Genomic DNA, 17884 nt, shown 5'->3' with positions numbered 1-17884 from the left:
CCAGGTAAGACGCCTCTGACGTTGTCTGTGGTTCAGGAGTGGCATAACAAGAGGAATACAACAACTGTAGCCAAATTCTTTGACACGTCTGTGTGTGGTGGCTCTTGATGCCTTGACCCCAGCCTCGGTCCATTCCTTGTGAAGTTCACCCAAATTCTTTAATCGATTTTGCTTGACAATCCTCATAAGGCTGCGGTTCTCTTGGTTGGTTGTGTATCTTTTTCTTCCACACTTTTTCCTTCCACTCAACTTTGTTAACTTGCTTGGATACAGCACTCTGTGAACAGCCAGCTTCTTTGGCAATGAATGTTTGTGGCTTACCCTCCTTGTGAAGGGTGTCAATGATTGTCTTCTGGACAACTGTCAGATCAGCAGTCTTCCCCATGATTGTGTAGCCTAGTGAACCAAACTGAGAGACCATTTTGAAGGCTCAGGAAATCTTCGCAGGTGTTTTGAGTTGATTAGCTGATTGGCATGTCACCATATTCTAATTTTTTGAGATAGTGAATTGGTGGGTTTTTGTTAAATGTGAGCCAAAATCATCACAATTAAAAGAACCAAAGAATTAAACTACTTCAGTCTGTGTGCATCGAATTTATTTAATACACAAGTTTCACAATTTGAGTTGAATTACTGAAATAAATGAACTTTTCCACAACATTCTAATTTATTGAGATGCACCTGTATATATATATATATATATATATATATATATACACACACACACACACACACACACAGTATATATAAAAACACACATTAACAACTACACCTCACTCTCCAACGCCCCTCCTGAGAGCCCTCCAAAAATGCCAGATATTTGCCCCATTTCCCCACAAACGAGTCCAAATTCCCCAGTCTTCTAGATGACCCTTCTTCAAAAGCCGCCACCCTCCCTATCTCCAAGCACCACTCCTGAAATGGGGGCGCTCCAGCCGACTTCCATCCCCTTAAATCTATTTGTCTGGTGATCATGATGCTGGTTAGGACCCAATTGTTTGTGTTTATTCTCTATATTGATGACCGCCCCGTCGCCTAAAATACAGAGTCTGGGGCAAAATGAAATCTGAGTGCCCAATCCATCACACATAAAACTCTGAACCTTCAACCAAAATTCTTGGATCTTAACACACTAACAAAAGACATGGGTTATGTCGCCATCATCATCTTCACCCACCAGCAGGTGGGTGTGTCTTTGAGACCAAGCCTATACAATCTAGAGGGGGTCCAATAGATTCGATATAAAATCTTGAACTGCATAAGGTGCACCCTTGCATCTCTAGATGCAGACTTGACGTTTTTCAGAATCCTAGCACACATTCCATCCTCCAATACCAAGTTTAAATCTTTCTCCCATAATCTTTTGATAGAAGTTGTAGATCTGTCTCCCAGACCCTGAATTAGCAGGGAGTAATACACTGATGCCTCATGACCTTTTCCAAAAGCAGTAATCACCACTCCCAGAGTGTCTGCTGCTTTAGGGGGGTGTATGCTATTCCCTAAAATAGTACAGAGCAGGTGGCGCAGCTGTAAATATCTAAAACAACTGCGATCTGGGTATCCCAAAATGCTGAACCAAATTTTGAAAGGATCTAAACACTCCACTCTCATATAGGTCACCGAGCGTATTAACCCCCCTCACAATCCACTCCGACCAGCAGAAAGGGAACTTATTAATACATAATTTTGGGTTCAGCCATATGCGAGGCAACATTTAAATAAATGTCCGAATTAAACACTCTGTACACTTTTGTCCATACCGAGTGCAAATGCGAGATAATGGGGTGTGACTTAACTTCTCTGGTTAGTTTGATAGAAAGGCTTTGCAATGGCCAAAAATAGGCAAGAACTTCCTGTTCAATACAAAACCAGGGAGGGGCTCTCTCAGGTGGAAGCGACCAATGAGCCAAATGTCTGAGACCGAATGCATAATAATTAGGGGTGTGACGATACACTTAGCTCATGAGACGAGACACGATACTGGGTTCACGAGAACGAGACGAGATGATATTTTAACACTATATACACTCAAAAGTTTTGAAACATTCTTTATTATAATAATTTTTTATTTTCACATTTTAGAATAATAGTAAAGTCATTAAAACTATGGAATAACATAAATGGAACTATGGGAATTATGTTGTGACTAAACAAAATCCAAAATAAATCAAAACTGTGTTATTTTAGCATCTTCAAAGAAGTCACTCTTTGCCTAGAATTTGCAGTCATGTACTCTTGACATTTTCTCAACCAACTTCTTGAAGTATCACCCGGGGATGCTTTTTAAACAGTATTGAAGGAGTTCCCATCTATGTTGGGCACTTATTGGCTGCTTTTCTTTATTATTTGGTCCAAGTCATCAATTTCAAAAAAAATGTTTTAATACATTTTAGTTTTGTAATGAAATAAATTAATATGGAGGCACAATTATATTTGTCTACAAAACGAATTTCAAACATTTAAGCATACGCCTTCAGATCAAAATATTTTTAAGATCATGACATACATTTCAGGCAAGTGTTTAAAAACTTTTGACCGGTAGTGTATATGACTGGAAAAATAGTCTTTTATTCGACTGAAAGTCACAAAATGCAAAACAATGCAGGTGCATTTTGAAATGTTTTAACTAATCATCTTGTAATGAATGTCACTTCAGTTCTACTTTCTGAGTATGAATTATCATATGCAGTAAAAGACAGAACAATATGCAAGCACTGTAAAAGGTTTTGCCACAAACTCAACTGACTGGCTTCTCTCCTGTATGATTTCACATGAGTCTCTTCAGACCTGGTTGATTTTAGTTGAGAGCTGCGGTGGTTCTGTAGGTGTCTTTGCATAGTGCTTGTGTTAGCCACGGTGTACGGCACTTTTTTCTTACAGTGCTTACATATTGGCTGTGTCTCGTTTGGAAGGCTGCGTCCTCCGGAGGTCGCATTTGTCGGCCGCATACATCAGAGGCTGTCTCGCTTCATTTATTTATTTATTGTATTTTATTTTTTTTATTGGGAATGCAAAAAAGGTTAACAGTTGTATAAAATGTAAGTGCATATACATAAAAGGCATTGACAATAGATAAAAAATAAATAAATGAAACGAGACAGCCTCGATGACGTATGCGGCCGACAAATGCGACCTCCAGAGGACACAGCCTCCCAAACGAGACACAGCCTTTGTTCGTGTCTTGTCTGTCACTCTGTCACTGTTTATTGTTTCCACCGGGTACCTAAAATGCTGCCACACAAATGGGGTAAAAGAAAGCTCCTAAATGAAGAACATGAACTTGCTATTGTCAACATGGTGATTGCTGACAATGAAATAAAACTGAAGGACATTCAGTCCAGAGTTGTAGAGGACAACCTTGTCTTTGGGAACATTGCAGCAATCAGCATAACATCCATTTCTCGAACTCTAGCTAAACACAGAGTCCGAATGAAACAACTATACAAAGTTCCTTTTGAAAAGAACGGTGAGCGCATCAAAGAACTCTGTCACCAATACATCCAGGTAAGGTTATGCAATACAGTCATTACTGTACTATACATAGTGTTTTGCAGTAAACTACTCTATAAACCTGGAGTACAGTAGGACATACAGTAGGTATACAGCAAAGCATTTACACACACTGTGTCTGATTACTTTCAGAGAGTCATGGATTTGGAGGCCAATCAAGTCCCACATGAAATGATCTACGTTGACGAGGCTGGCTTCAATTTGGCGAAAAGGCGTCGGCGTGGAAGAAACATAATTGGCAAAAGGGCCACAGTTACCATGCCGGGCCAGAGAGGAGCCAACATCACCATGTGCGCCGCAGTCTCCAACAACAGTGCACTCCTGCATAAATGTGAGATTTGCCCCTACAACACTGACCGTCTTCCTGTTTTTAGAAGACCTGCATGAAAGACTGGTGCCACAGGTAGAAAGGGGACAGGTGGGAGACCACTTGCCAATATATGTGATCACATGGGACAATGTGGTATTACACCATTCCCGTGCAGTCACAGCCTGGTTTGACGCCCATCCGAGGATGATGTCCCTTTTCCTTGCCCCTTACTCCCCTTTCCTCAACCCCATTGAGGAGTTTTTCTCAGCCTGGAGATGGAAGGTTTTTGACCATCATCCACAGGACCAAATGTCCCTCCTGGATGCAATAGATGCTGCATGCCAAGACATCACAGCTGAACACTGCCAGGGGTGGATAAGGCATGCCAAAAGATTTTTCCCAAGATGCCTTGCCAGAGAAGATATCAGGTGTGATGTGGATGAGAACATGTGGCCAAAATGCAGAAGACCAGGCAGATTAGAAGTTTTTTTTTCTTCTGTGGCTTTTTTTGTTTGTATATTTTGTATTTTCACATAATAAATGGCAGCTATATTGCATATTTTTGTTATCTTGCAGTAATGTCCTGTTGCAAATAAAGCCTTTACTGCAGCAATTCTGTCTTTTTTTCATAAACTGTACATTCTATAAAGCTACTCTGAGATGGGTCATTCATTTTTTGTACTGAATTTCTGCAGCAAAAGAAACAAAAATGCATGCATTTACTAAACCCAACAAAACAAAAATGTAGAGAGGCTTCAAAAGAAACTGCAGTGCAAAACACAATCTATGATCAATTCAATATACTGTCTATTGTATAAGGGCAGACCTGACGCATATAAAATAATGCAGTTTCTGTAATTCCATCTGATGTTTTTATGATATTGTGCTATGATTGACTAAATGTTCCTGTTGGAAGAGAACATGTGTTAGTGTTTTGGAATAATTCTTTGATTTTGAGGCATGTTTGCAGTGTTTTGGTAGACAGTGTATTGTGTTAGTGTTTTATTGTATTTTGAAAATTAGTGTTGGAGTTTAGTTTACAATGTGTGATTGAGCATGAAATTAACCATTTTGCCAATTGTGTGCTGTGTGTGGGTGCGTTAAGAGTTTAGGAAAATTGTTTGAAAAAGTATTGAAAAAATTGTCATAGCGATCGTAAAAAACTGTATATCTGCATTTCAATCGGGTCAATTCTCTGAGGCCATCAGACGACATTCGTCGTTTCGGCTCTGCCTCGGCACTTTTAATATTCCCATCCAACTCCACGAGACATACTGAATGATCCGACACCTAAGAACTGCCTTAAGTGCCTCCCAAGCCATGCCCACAGAGGACACTGAGGAACAGTTGGTCTCCATATAAACATTGATTTCGACCTTTAACATTTGTTGGAATTCAGGATTTTGCAAAAGGGATACATTAAAGCGCCACCTAAACTCAGTAAAAAAAGAAACGTCCTCTCACTTTCAACTGCTTTTATTTTCAGCAAACTTAACGTGTAAATATTTGTATGAACATAAAAAGATTCAACAACTAAGACAAACTGAACAAGTTTCACAGACATGACTAACAGAAATTGAATAATGTGTCCCTGAATAAAGGGGGGGGGTCAAAATCAAAAGTAACAGCCAGTATCTGGTGTGGCCACCAGTTGCATTAAGTACTGCAGTGCATCTCCTCCTCATGGACTGCACTAGATTTGCCAGTTCTAGCTGTGAGATGTTACCCCATTCTTCCACCAAGGCACTTGCAAGTTCCCGGACATTTCTGGGGGGAATGGCCCTAGCCCTCACCCTCCGATACAACAGGTCCAGGCATGCTCAATGGGATTGAGATCTGGGCTCTTCGCTGGCCATTGCAGAACACTGACATTCCTGTCTTGCAGGAAATCACGCACAGAACAAGCAGTAAGGCTGGTGGCATTATCATGCTGGAGGGTCATGTCAGGATGAGCCTGCAGGAAGGGTACCACATGAGGGAGGAGGATGTCTTCCCTGTAACGCACAGCATTAAGATTGCCTGCAATGACAACAAGCTCAGTCCGATGATGCTGCGACACACTGCCCCAGACCATGACGGACCCTCCACCTCCAAATCGATCCCACTCCAGAGTACAGGCCTCGGTGTAATGCTCATTCCTTCGATGATAAACGTGAGACCGGCCATCACCCCTGGTGAGACAAAACCACGACTCAGTGAAGAGCACTTTTTGCCAGTCCTGTCTGGTCCAGTGAAGGTGGGTTTGTGCCCATAGGCGACGTTGTTGCTGGTGATGTCTGGTAAGACCTGCCTTACAACAGGGCTACAAGCCCTCACTCCAGCCTCTCTCAGCCTATTGCGGACAGTCTGAGCACTGATGGAGGGATTGTGCGTTCCTGGTGTAACTCGGGCAGTTGTTGCCATCCTGTACCTGTCCCGCAGGTGTGATATTCGGATGTACCGATCCTGTGCAGGTGTTGTTACACATGGTCTGCCACTGCGAGGATCAGCTGTCCTTCCTGTCTCCCTGTAGAGCTGTCTTAGATGTCTCAGTACGGACATTGCAATTTATTGCCCTGGCCACATCTGCAGTCCTCATGCCTCCATGCAGCATGCCTAAGGCACATTCACGCAGATGAGCAGGGACCCTGGGTATCTTTCGTCAGTAGAAAGGTCTCTTTAGTGTCCTAAGTTTTTATAACTGTGACCTTCATTGCCTACTGTCTCTAAGCTGTTAGTGTCTTAATGACCATTCCACAGGTACATGTTCATTAATTGTCTATGGTTCACTGAACAAGCATGGAAAACATTGTTTAAACCCTTTACAATAAAGATCTGTACAGTTTAGATTTTTACAAAATTATCTTTAAAATACAGTGTCCTGAAAAAGGGACATTTCTTTTTTTGCTGAGTTTATATGATTTATTTTTCTCCGTATGTGGCAACACCTCTAAACACACTTTTGCTTCACTATGATCAAGGATGGAGTCCATCAATAGAACAAAGTCTCCTCCCAGTATTATACCTTGCAATTATTTTTGATTCCATCACAATAAATTAACCCTGATTTTACTATAGTAACCATAGCTTAACTACGGTATTTGCAGTAAAACCATAGAAACTACAAAACTGACCATGGTTTTACTATAGTAACCAAATTTTAACCATGATATTCATAGTAAAACCATATGATAATACAATAAAACCAAAACTATGGTAATAAGAATAATAATCAATCTGCCAAAAACAAAAACAAACCAAAAACAACAACAAAAAAACAAACAAACATAGTTATTAGTAACACCATGGTTAATTGGTGGTACAGGTAGTTTTTGAAGCCATGGTTTCCAAAATAAAAAATAACTATGGTTTCATTATAGTGAACCTGCAGTAACCATGTTCTTCATTTCTTGAGGCAAGAACCATGGTTAACCCTTACAAAACTTAACCATGGTTTTACAACAAACACCATGGTTTAACCATGGTTTTTGTAGTAAAACCAAAGTAACCACAAAATTAACCCATGGTTTTTATAATCATGGTTACTACAATATTACTACAGTAAAACTAAGGTTAATTTATGTGAGAGAACCCAAAATAATTGTGAGGGAACGCAAAACATATTGGGTGGGAATGTAAAACTTCTTGTGAAGGAAAACCAAACCGAAAATATTTAGGGTTAGACTAACCCTAATCCATAAAACTCCAGTAGTTTAATCCATGTCTTCTGAAGCAATCCAATAAAATTTGAATGAAAACAAACCAAAACATAACTTTTTTTTTCACAATAATTATTGCCATTGCAAGCTCTTGGCACAATCATGATTTCAAGCTCGATTACACTTTCTAGAGCTTGAAGCATGCGCAGAGCGCTAGATGACGCTATAGACCATTTCAAGACGGTTTAAGGAAGTGACGTCTTTTTGTTCCTTGAACATTTCCTGCTAGTTGTTGAACTCGGACTGCATTCCAACCAAGATAAATCACATTCCGAAGGGCACTTTGAAACAGCCGCACGCCGTGCATTTTAAGTCTAGTCCTTCAGTGCGATTCATGCCATTAAGAAAACACAGTTTCACAATGAATAAGAGGCTATGCCTATCATACATTACGTGGCAGTCAACTAATAACACCAACTGACATTTTTTTTTAAAACGTCCACGCAAAAAAGCCAGAACTTGAAAAGGCCACTTAATGCTCAAGCAAGCCTAATTTTATGTGAAATGAACATCAAAAATCATATTTTTCATATAAAATCTACCAAGGAGGTCTATAATACCTGGAAAAATATATCTAATAATATTTGCGATTTAAATGTTGCTTGCAATAGATTTAGTTTCGTCAGGGTACACGGTTATGCTGCATTCCATTCAAGTTGGATGTGGGATTTTCCTACCTGATATCTCAGACCATAAATGCATTTCATTCCCGATATTCGGAAGATGACGTTTAAGGAAACAAAACTGCAACGCTACCATTAGCTTAGCAGGTGTTTAACTCTCATTAGAGATGTCTCCTAGCAACCCAACTGATAAAACAATGCTGCAGCGCTAGCATTTGTGCTTCAGGTGTACGATTATCAAAAGAGATTATAATGTTTTATACACCTGTTTCTGCAGGCGTTTGTTAAACAAGCTTTAATATCATGTAATGTGGAAACAAACTCATTTATCGATATTACTTAAAGTGAATGTTTATCGCTTGCTTTGTATATCTCCCTGAGTGTCGACATGTTTGTGTGACATCATGCCCCTGCATCTCGCCGAAATCGGAGTTGAGAATTTCTGCACGAGCCTACAAGTTGTAATTCTGACTTCTAGATGCATTCCATTGCACTTTTCCTAGTAGGAGGTTGGAAAATCCGACTTTCTGAGTTGAATGGAACGCAGCTGCATATGCAAAAAGGTGATTGAGAACGAAAGGATGAAAAATATTTATTTATTTATTTGGCATGTTAGGCCGGCAGAGAAGGCTTTGCTGGCCCTGAGAATTCACCACTGCTTTGAAGGGAGTACAATCATGATAGTCATGCTTTAAGATCGCTTCAAACAGAATTTCCAATAAAAATGACTTAAAGTGAGTTCCAAATTACCTATATTTGAGCCCCACACCTTTTTAGCCTTTCAAAGCTCTCACAGTGATTTTAATGATTTTAATAGTAGAGACGCCTCTTAGCCATCAGTGAGTAATCAGCGGGACATAAATGAAAGTGACATAATACTCGTCTTATTAGAAAACACACTCACACAAGCACACGTCTGTGATATGTCCAGACCACGTTCACCCATCTCCCAATAATTCACTGCCACGCTACTCACTATATTCGTCAAATGAAAGAACTAAAAGGCCAAATGTCCAAAGGGAAATGAGTGATTTTGCTTACAGCACATTTGCTCCAGAACACACGATGAATAGTAAATGGTCGCAGTAGTTTCACTCAGCTCTGTTCAGATATGACATTGGCAGTGCTTGATAATGTGCCATGGAATAATCCATTAGCTTGGATTTGAGAAATCTCAGATGATGTTCAGCAGTTCAAATGCCGATGTGTGCCAATTTGTTAAACTTGATGACATTCCCGTGAGTACCGGTGGCTTGAAATGAAAGCATGAATAAAACATTAAAAGCTCTCTGTGTTTTTGCAAACAACCAGCACATAAAATATTGCAAGTGCTATATCAACACAGCAGTATATAAATATGCAGTATAACGTATTTCTGTATTGACCTCAACTCTTGCAGGGCTTGATATTTCCTGTCAACATGTCTGGCACTTAAACAGTAGTGATATTATTACCCCTTGTGGTGACAGTGACGGAAGACAATACAAATTTACAGATCAGCAGTAAATTCTTTAAAGCAGAGCAATCATTTTCATTACCTGTTTTCTGGGAAACACACAATCATTAGACTCATTTGCTAAAAAGAGAACAAATTTACTGAAATGTTTTAGTTAGTTACTGATACTATCCCTGAGAAAACAACAGCAATCTTGCACTTTCATTTAAACTAGATATATTAATAGAATATAGACACATGCACACAAGGTGCAACAATGATCTGATTCACATATGTATATACCAGATGTCACAGTAATCCATCAGAGAAGTGTTGGCTAAAATGACTGGAGGAAAACATTTTTGACTCTAATCTGACAAAAGATCTACAGAAGAGACATCTGGCATGTGTCCTAACCAGACACGATGAACATTATCTGTCAGTCCACACAACATTAAACCACTGTGCGACACGGCACATGCACAGCCAATCAGACGTGGATAAGTTTACCACACAACTTTAACACTAGAACAATATTAAAACAGCAAATCTGCACTGACCATTTACGCCCAAAATTGAAAAACTATTGAATAAAACATTTCATACATCAAATAAACAAACTTCAAAGCAGAATTTATACAAACTTAAAAGACTTTAAGCACAAACTCAAATAAAATTAAAACTGAAAACTAAAATGGGCAATGAGTTCTGCGATCCAAACCAGTCGCTGAAAGACTTCTAGAGCTAAACTGCACAAGTCACAGCACAACTGACCCTATTCAACTCAAATTCCACAGAAGGATGTTAAAAGACATTACCTCATATGACCAGACGCACTGTGTCCCTCCAAACCGCCTGACACAGCGTCCTATCTCCACATCTTCATGTGTAGTGTACATCTCCCTGAGACAGGCCCCGATGTGTGGCACCATCCTGCGGAGAACTTCCCTGCTGAAGATCATCCCTGGACCACCCATGCAGAAGTTCTCTCCGGGCTCCAGTGCCAGTTTGCCCAGCTCCTCTGTGGTCCCCAAACCAGTCTGACCCAGATACAGTGGTTTACTACTGTTAAGAGAGCGGAGAAATAACTCCAACTTCTCACCTGAAGGAGACAGAGTCACGGGAGAAAAATTAAGTTAGGATTCTGTATGGAGAGTTATTGATCACTATTTTGGTAGTAGCCTTGAATGTGCCATTATCTACATTTAATTAAGTACTTTTACATTTGTCAGCATGTTTAGTATACGAAATGTATTAAATTTGTAAGTAGTACATTCAGGTTACATGTCATAAAAGTGAATGTCCTGTTTTTTATCTTTTGAAAACAAGTCTGTTGTATAGACTCAGGAAAACATGCCCAGGTCACATTTCAGCCCAAAATTCAAAGCAAAAACAGACTCATCCCTTTTATTTAAAAAAAAAAAAAAAAAAAAGCAAAAACCTGTGTTCCAGTGAAGCACTTACAATGGAAGTCAATGGGGGCCAATCTGTAAACATTCAAGTACTCACTGTTTTAAAAGTCTAGCCACAAGACAAACAATATGTGTGTTAACAAGATTTTAGTGTAATAATATCACTCACTATCCTTTTCTATGTAAAGTTATAGCCAATTTTACAACTTCATTGCCATGACAATGTAATGTAAACAAACCCTAAAAGGACTGAAAAAATAAAGATTTAAACAACTTTACAGCTCAAATAATACACAAGTTTTAACAGAAGAATTAATGTAAGTGCTTTTATAAAATTATAAGCTTCACATTTCGGCCTTTAAACCCTTCAAAAATTGGCCCCATTCACTTCCATTGTAAGTGTCTTTTTTAAAGAAAAGGAGGGATGAGTCAAAAAAAAAACATTTTGTTTGGTAATCAATATTATCCCACAAATGCTGTCAATTGATCTTAACTTGTATTGAACCCAGAACATTCCTTTAAGCAAATTTCTTCTCCCAAATTCTCTTAATTGTAATACTTCCAGATGTCAGTGGTGATTCTCATTACTGTAATACACTGTAATTTATATTTAAAGAACTACTATAATTTATATTTTAATCTGCATAAATGAAAGGCAGTCCAACAAATACTACCAGGATGATTAAATACCTCAGATTTTTTTTGCTTCACAGTTTTGAAAATAGTACGGGTTTATTAAAAAATAAATAAATAAATAAATAAATAAACTTTAAAATAAGCTTCATTAGCCCATATGTTCTTTGTTGGATTCTTTGGGTTTTTTGAGTGACCAGGACAGGTTTTGTTAAATTTTCACATTTTGTATTTGTATATTTAGCTCATTATAGACATTTAGTAATGTTTTATCTACCAAAGAAAATGTAGAAATAATAAGAAAGAAAGAAACTACCTTTTGGATATAGCCAGCCAAATATAGCTAACTGAGCTCTCAGTGCACTTGAGTACCCAACAATCATTCTTTTAGCAATCTACTGTAAATTACACCATATATATTTTAAAATATTAATGTATCGTAGTGAGCTCTGCCCTAGAGTTTATACTTCCATGTTTATACAGAAAAAACATAAAGTAAACTTATTATAATATGTCTGAACATTGAAGCATTATTAAAGGAATAGTTCACCAAAAAAATTCTCTGGTCATTTACTCACCCTCATGCCATCCCAGATCTTCTACTGAACACAAATTAAGATTTTTAGAAGACTATTTCAGCTCTGTACAGTTGACATCAGAAGTTTACATACACTTAGTTTGAAGTCATTAAAACTCATTTTTAACCACTCCACAGATTTCATATTAGCAAACTATAGTTTTAGCAAGTCGTTTAGGACATCTACTTTGTGCATGACACAAGTAATTTTTCCAACAATTGTTTACAGACAGACTTTTTCACTTTTAATTGACTAGATCAAAATTCCAGTGGGTCAAAAGTTTACATACACTAAGTTAACTGAGCTTTTAAGCAGCTTGGAAAATTCCAGAAAATGATGTCAAGCCTTTAGGCAATTAGCTTCTGATAGGCTAATCAGCGTCAATTGAAGGCCTACCTTCAAACTCAGTGCCTCTTTGCTTGACATCATGGGAAAATCAAAAGAAATCAGCCAAGACCTCAGAAAAAAATTGTGGACCTCCACAAGACTGGTTCATCCTTGGGAGCAATTTCCAAATGCCTGAAGGTACCATGTTCAACTGTACAAACAACAGTACGCAAGTATAAACACCATGGGACCACTCAGCCATCATACCGCTCAGGAAGGAAATGCATTTTGTCTCCTAGAGATGAATGTAGTTTGCTGCGAAAAGTGCAAATCAATCCCAGAACAACAGCAAAGGACCTTGTGAAGATGCTGGAGGAAACAGGTAGACAAGTATCTATATCCACAATAAAACGAGTCCTATATAGACATAACCTGAAAGGCTGCTCAGCAAGGAAGAAGCCACTGCTCCAAAACCACCATAAAAAGCCAGACTACAGTTTGCAAGTGCACATGGGGACAAAGATCTTACTTTTTGGAGAAATGTCCTCTGGTCTGATGAAACAAATGTAACCATTTGGCCATAATGACCATCATTATGTTTGGAGGAAAAAGGGTGAGGCTCGCAAGCCGAAGAACACCGTCCCAACCGTGAGGCATGGGGGTGGCAGCATCATGTTGTGGGGGTGCTTTGTACACTACATAAAATAGATGGCATCATGAGGAAAGAAAATCATGTGGATATATTGAAGCAACATATAAAGACATCAGCCAGGAAGTTAAAGCTCAGCCACAAATGGGTCTTCAAAATGGACAATGACCCCAAGCATACCTCCAAAGTTGTGGCAAAATGGCAAAAGGACAACAAAGTCAAGGTATTGGAGTGGCCATCACAAAAGCCCTAACTTCAATCCGATAGAAACTTTGTGGGCAGAACTGAAAAAGCTTGTGCGAGCAAGGAGCCCTACAAACCTGACTCAGTTACACCAGTTCTGTCTGGAGGAATGGGCCAAAATTCCAGCAACTTATTGGGAGAAGCTTGTGGAATGCTACCATACTGGGAATGTGATGAAATTAGTGATCCTAACTGACCTAAGACAGGGAATGTTTTCTACAATTAAATGTCAGGAATTGTGAAAAACTGAGTTTAAATGTATTTGGCTAAGGTGTATGTAAACTTCTGACTTCAAGTGTAGGTCCTCAAAATCCAAGTCAACAGGGTACAAAAATTTTAAGCTCAAACAAGACACAAAGGCAGCATAAAAAAAATCCATGAGACTACAGTGGTTAAATCCATGTCTTCAGAAGTGATATGATGGGTGTGGGTGAGAAATCGATCAATATTTAGGTCCTTTATTACTTATATTACATTTCCTCCCTTACCAGTAGGTGGCGATATGCACGAAGAATGCAAATTGCCAAAAAAAAAAAAAAAAAAAAGGAAAAAAAAGAATTATAAGGAGAGAAGAGCGCTTAGGAGGGCTGTTTGAAAGTGCCGATTTATAGTAAAAAAAAAAAAAAAAAAAGGGCCTTAATCGGTTATCTCTCTTTCTGTTTATCATATCGCTTTTGAAGACATGGATTTAACCACTGGATTCAAAAGTAATCCTTATATGGTGCCTTTATGTGCTTTTTTCACTTCAAAGTTTTGAACCCTGTTTACTGAGAAGGGTATAGCTGCAGACAGAGCTCCAAACAGGGGCGGAAGCTCCAAACAGCCAGCAAAGATATAGGGAGCCCCTTACCTAACCCTTTCCTTAACCGTCTGTGGAGGGGTCGCCCCCTTTTGGAGTTGGTACAACCCCCATTTGGAGTAACTCCACCCCCTTCTGGAGAAACTACACCCTATTTTGGAGATTCCGTCCACATTTGGAGATCTCCGGCCTGCAGCTATAAACTTGTTTTGACTTGCATTGTGAGGACCAACAGAGCTGAGATATTCTTCTAAAAATCTTCATTTGTGTTCAGCAGATGAAAAAGTCATACACATCTGGGATGGCATGAGATTGAGTAAATGATGAGAATTTTCATTTTTGGATGAACTATTCCCTTAATTAGTAATTAGCTTAAACACAAGCAATGTCTCCTTTGAATATCTGCACTGCTCTTAATTTGTGTTATGTGGTAGAAGTTTCACCTCTAATGTAGACATCATCGTCGGCCCTCATAAACCACTCATATTTATTCAGGTAATGGTCGTGCATGTACTTCAGCATCATGAAAGACTTCTTCTGAGGGGGGTATGAATCATCCACTCCTGCCAGTGAGATGACGGGCACTAGAGTTGGCAGGGGCACCTTCTCAGACCCCTCACTAGAGAAGAACTCCACCCGCCCGGGGATGCTGGAAGTCCACGTCCGGTGGGCAGCCACGGCCCTGGAGCTCAGATACTTCTGTGCTGTCATGACCCCCACATACAGAAAGCTTTTGGCTGGAGGTACTGGTCCTGCTCCATCACTGCTGTTCTCTGTCCTGTAAGGATCTTCTTCACCATCACTGGAGAAGAGATTCTGCTGCTTTTGTCTGGCGTTGGTAGTTGAGGTACTGCGGGAAGTGTCTGAAACTTTCTGAGCTCTGGCGTTACTGTAGTATGAACATATTGAGGATCTTCTGTTCTTCACACTTATTTCCACAACTCTGGGCACAACCAGCCACGACGCGGCTGTGAACCCTAGAAAAACCCCCACGAGCACACTCACCCACGGTCTTCTGGACCTGAAGGCCATTATACAGTCAATACAGCAGATAAAACATATATATATATAAATAAAAAAAAATAAAAAAATAAAATCAAATAAAAAAGACTAAGTAGATGTATGCATATTGCTACTTGGTGTCAAATGACTGATGATCGTGATTATCTAACATCTGCAAAGTGCGTTCGCGAGCACGCCGCGCGACCCGAATGTGAGTGTTGTCCTTTTATACGTGAGGTAAACATCTTCAAAATATCTTAAACACAATATTTATCCGACAACTGCGATGTAGTCCCATTGTAACCCATCAGAATGTTGATACAGCAGATATTTGGCCAATTCTCTCTTGCTCGCTGAAGAGAGAGTTGCTTGTGATTTGTTCGGTAGGTGCCAACGTCGCGTAAAAAAAAGCCACATTACTGAAATGAAAACGCGACAAAGTTGACGCTTCCTTTTTCATGCACTGAAGATTCGCGTTCTGCCGTTCTCAACTGTTTCCACACCACACAATCAAAATAAAGTCCATTCACATGACCCCTCTGCTTTAGTCTCCACAGACTCGCCATTTTCCTCACAGTTTGACGCGTGGAAATGGAACTTTTCCTCCTAGTCTCTCAGGCATGATAGTTTCTCCGGGTCTGAGCCTCAGCACGCGCAGATGTGACGAGACAATCCGTTGTTTGCTTCGCGTCAGTAAAGGGGGCGGAGAAAATCAGCCTGCGCTTTCTCTCCCCGAACTGACGTTTACAGGTTCTCCGAGGATGGCAGGAAATTTACTGGAGTTGCTGGGGATTCATCAGTATATTGACTTTAAATGTTTAACTTGATTTAAATATGTTTGGAAACATCAGTTTTTTATCATTCCGTTTTGTGCATCTAGTGGTGCAGAAATCGCTTACAGTACAAAGGTTTCAAAATGTAGAAGCAATATAATATAATATAATAGGGTACAGTGGAACTAAAGGCAAAAATGTTTGCAAACTGTATCAAGATTGAAAATACATTTCTTTTTATGGAATATTGATTGTGCAACATCATTTGTGGGAAAATAAATAACAGAAGTTTAATTATTATTATTATTATTCATTTAAAAAAATGTGGCAATGTGGAAAAATGTAACTTAAGCAAATACTTTTGAGACAGAAATATACTTTTTTTGAATAGCACATTCCTGTTCATTTCAATCACTTTTGGCATCTCAGTATTCTATAAACAAAAGAGTCTCCGTTGTGATTATCAGTGAATATGACCCCACTATGAAGATTCTTCATAACAAATCTATTCCCCGCACTTAAGAAAAACAATATGTTTTACAAGGGGGCTTTTTTTTTCACCACAAATACTTTCCTTTCACTTGTTGGACCGTTAATGAAAAACTTTTGATTTAATCACCTTAAACAGAACTGAAAATGACAAATAAATGTACTAATTTCACATATAAATTTGCTACATTTTAAAAGTTATTAAAAGTTACCGAATTACCTCAAAATTAAACTTTAGACATATCGCATTGATGTTAAGGAAAGTGTTTTTTGCTGGGGTTTTTTATTTTATTTTATTTTATTTTTTTTTAATTTTTTTTTTGCTGTTTAGTTTTTCTGAAGAAAATAAAATTTAAATCAAAAGGGCTTTACCCCGTTGCACCATCCATATTTTTTAGTGGTGACTCTTGAATGTTCAGGGCTTACATTATACATTGATAATTGATAAATAAACATTGCATTCTTCACTGACAGGACAGCAGATTGGGAATGATTTTGAAGCCTAATTATTAGTGTTGTTCTAAATGAGAAAGATAGGCTACACACTTTGTTTCATACCATGTTCAGGGTTTGCAATTAAAATAACTCTGGAGTGTTCATGGCATTAGAGAAGCATTTTTTGTGTGTGTCTTTTTTTAATGAGAGCATGCTTTCTAAAGCTTCTGCACTGAGGCAACTCAAGGTCAAGCAGGTAGTAATTATGGACATCAGAAATAACAGTGCAGTGGTTTGTTCAAGAGGATTACTTCAAAATTAAACTTTCACAGATGTTACATGGAAAAAAAAAAAATCCAGGATCAGCCATGACACAGCACCCCTGGAGCAGATAGGGTGGTGCTGGGGCTTGAACCCCCAACCTTCTGGTTAGTAACCCAGAGCCTTAACCACTGAACCACCACTGCCACTCATAATATTTTGTAGATTTCAATCATCTGGAATTACTTCAAAAACCTGTTAACTTTTTTATTTAAATCTATTTAGTTATTCTTTTGAGAAGATATTACAAAAACAAGCTGCAAATATACAACTTAAATTTCTGACATTTTATTAGTGATATTTAATTAGACAAATTTGGAAAATATTTATACAATCCTTTGTTTGTATTACAGTACAAGCCTTGCAGCTACAAAGTTTTTAGACAAGAAAATTGCAACTATATAAAAATCTGATCAAACTGACATACCCATTTACCATACACATGCTGCAAAAAATGTCTTTATATGATGACAGTGTTTTTGTATGTGTTTGAACAGATCCCCGAATAGAATATCTTTACTTATCTTAGAATATCAGACCATTTTAATTCCACATTTATATGGTACAAGAGCTCCTGCTCTTCTGCTGAGCTGTCAGATTGTTGCAGGAATGGGTGTAGACGAGTGTTAGTGGTTGGCATGGCTCTA

At 38.7% G+C, this 17884-nt stretch overlaps 1 protein-coding gene across 1 annotated transcript in view; it reads right to left on the bottom strand.

The window, feature by feature from the left end:
- LOC127432339 (chondroitin sulfate synthase 3-like) overlaps positions 1–15856 on the bottom strand; it is a 135148-nt gene extending 119292 nt beyond the window's left edge. Inside the window, exons 1-2 of the mRNA XM_051683269.1 lie at positions 14661–15856; positions 10395–10678 (exon numbers count right to left, since the gene is read on the bottom strand). Of these exons, the coding sequence (XP_051539229.1) occupies positions 10395–10678; positions 14661–15249 (873 nt within the window). The 5' untranslated portion in view covers positions 15250–15856. The remainder of the gene's footprint in view (positions 1–10394; positions 10679–14660) is intronic.
- Positions 15857–17884: the final 2028 nt, after the last annotated feature.

This window comes from Myxocyprinus asiaticus, chromosome 42 (genome assembly GCF_019703515.2).
Source record: "Myxocyprinus asiaticus isolate MX2 ecotype Aquarium Trade chromosome 42, UBuf_Myxa_2, whole genome shotgun sequence".
Taxonomy (NCBI): Eukaryota; Metazoa; Chordata; class Actinopteri; order Cypriniformes; family Catostomidae; genus Myxocyprinus; species Myxocyprinus asiaticus.
This window is presented reverse-complemented; position numbering and strand designations above follow the sequence as displayed.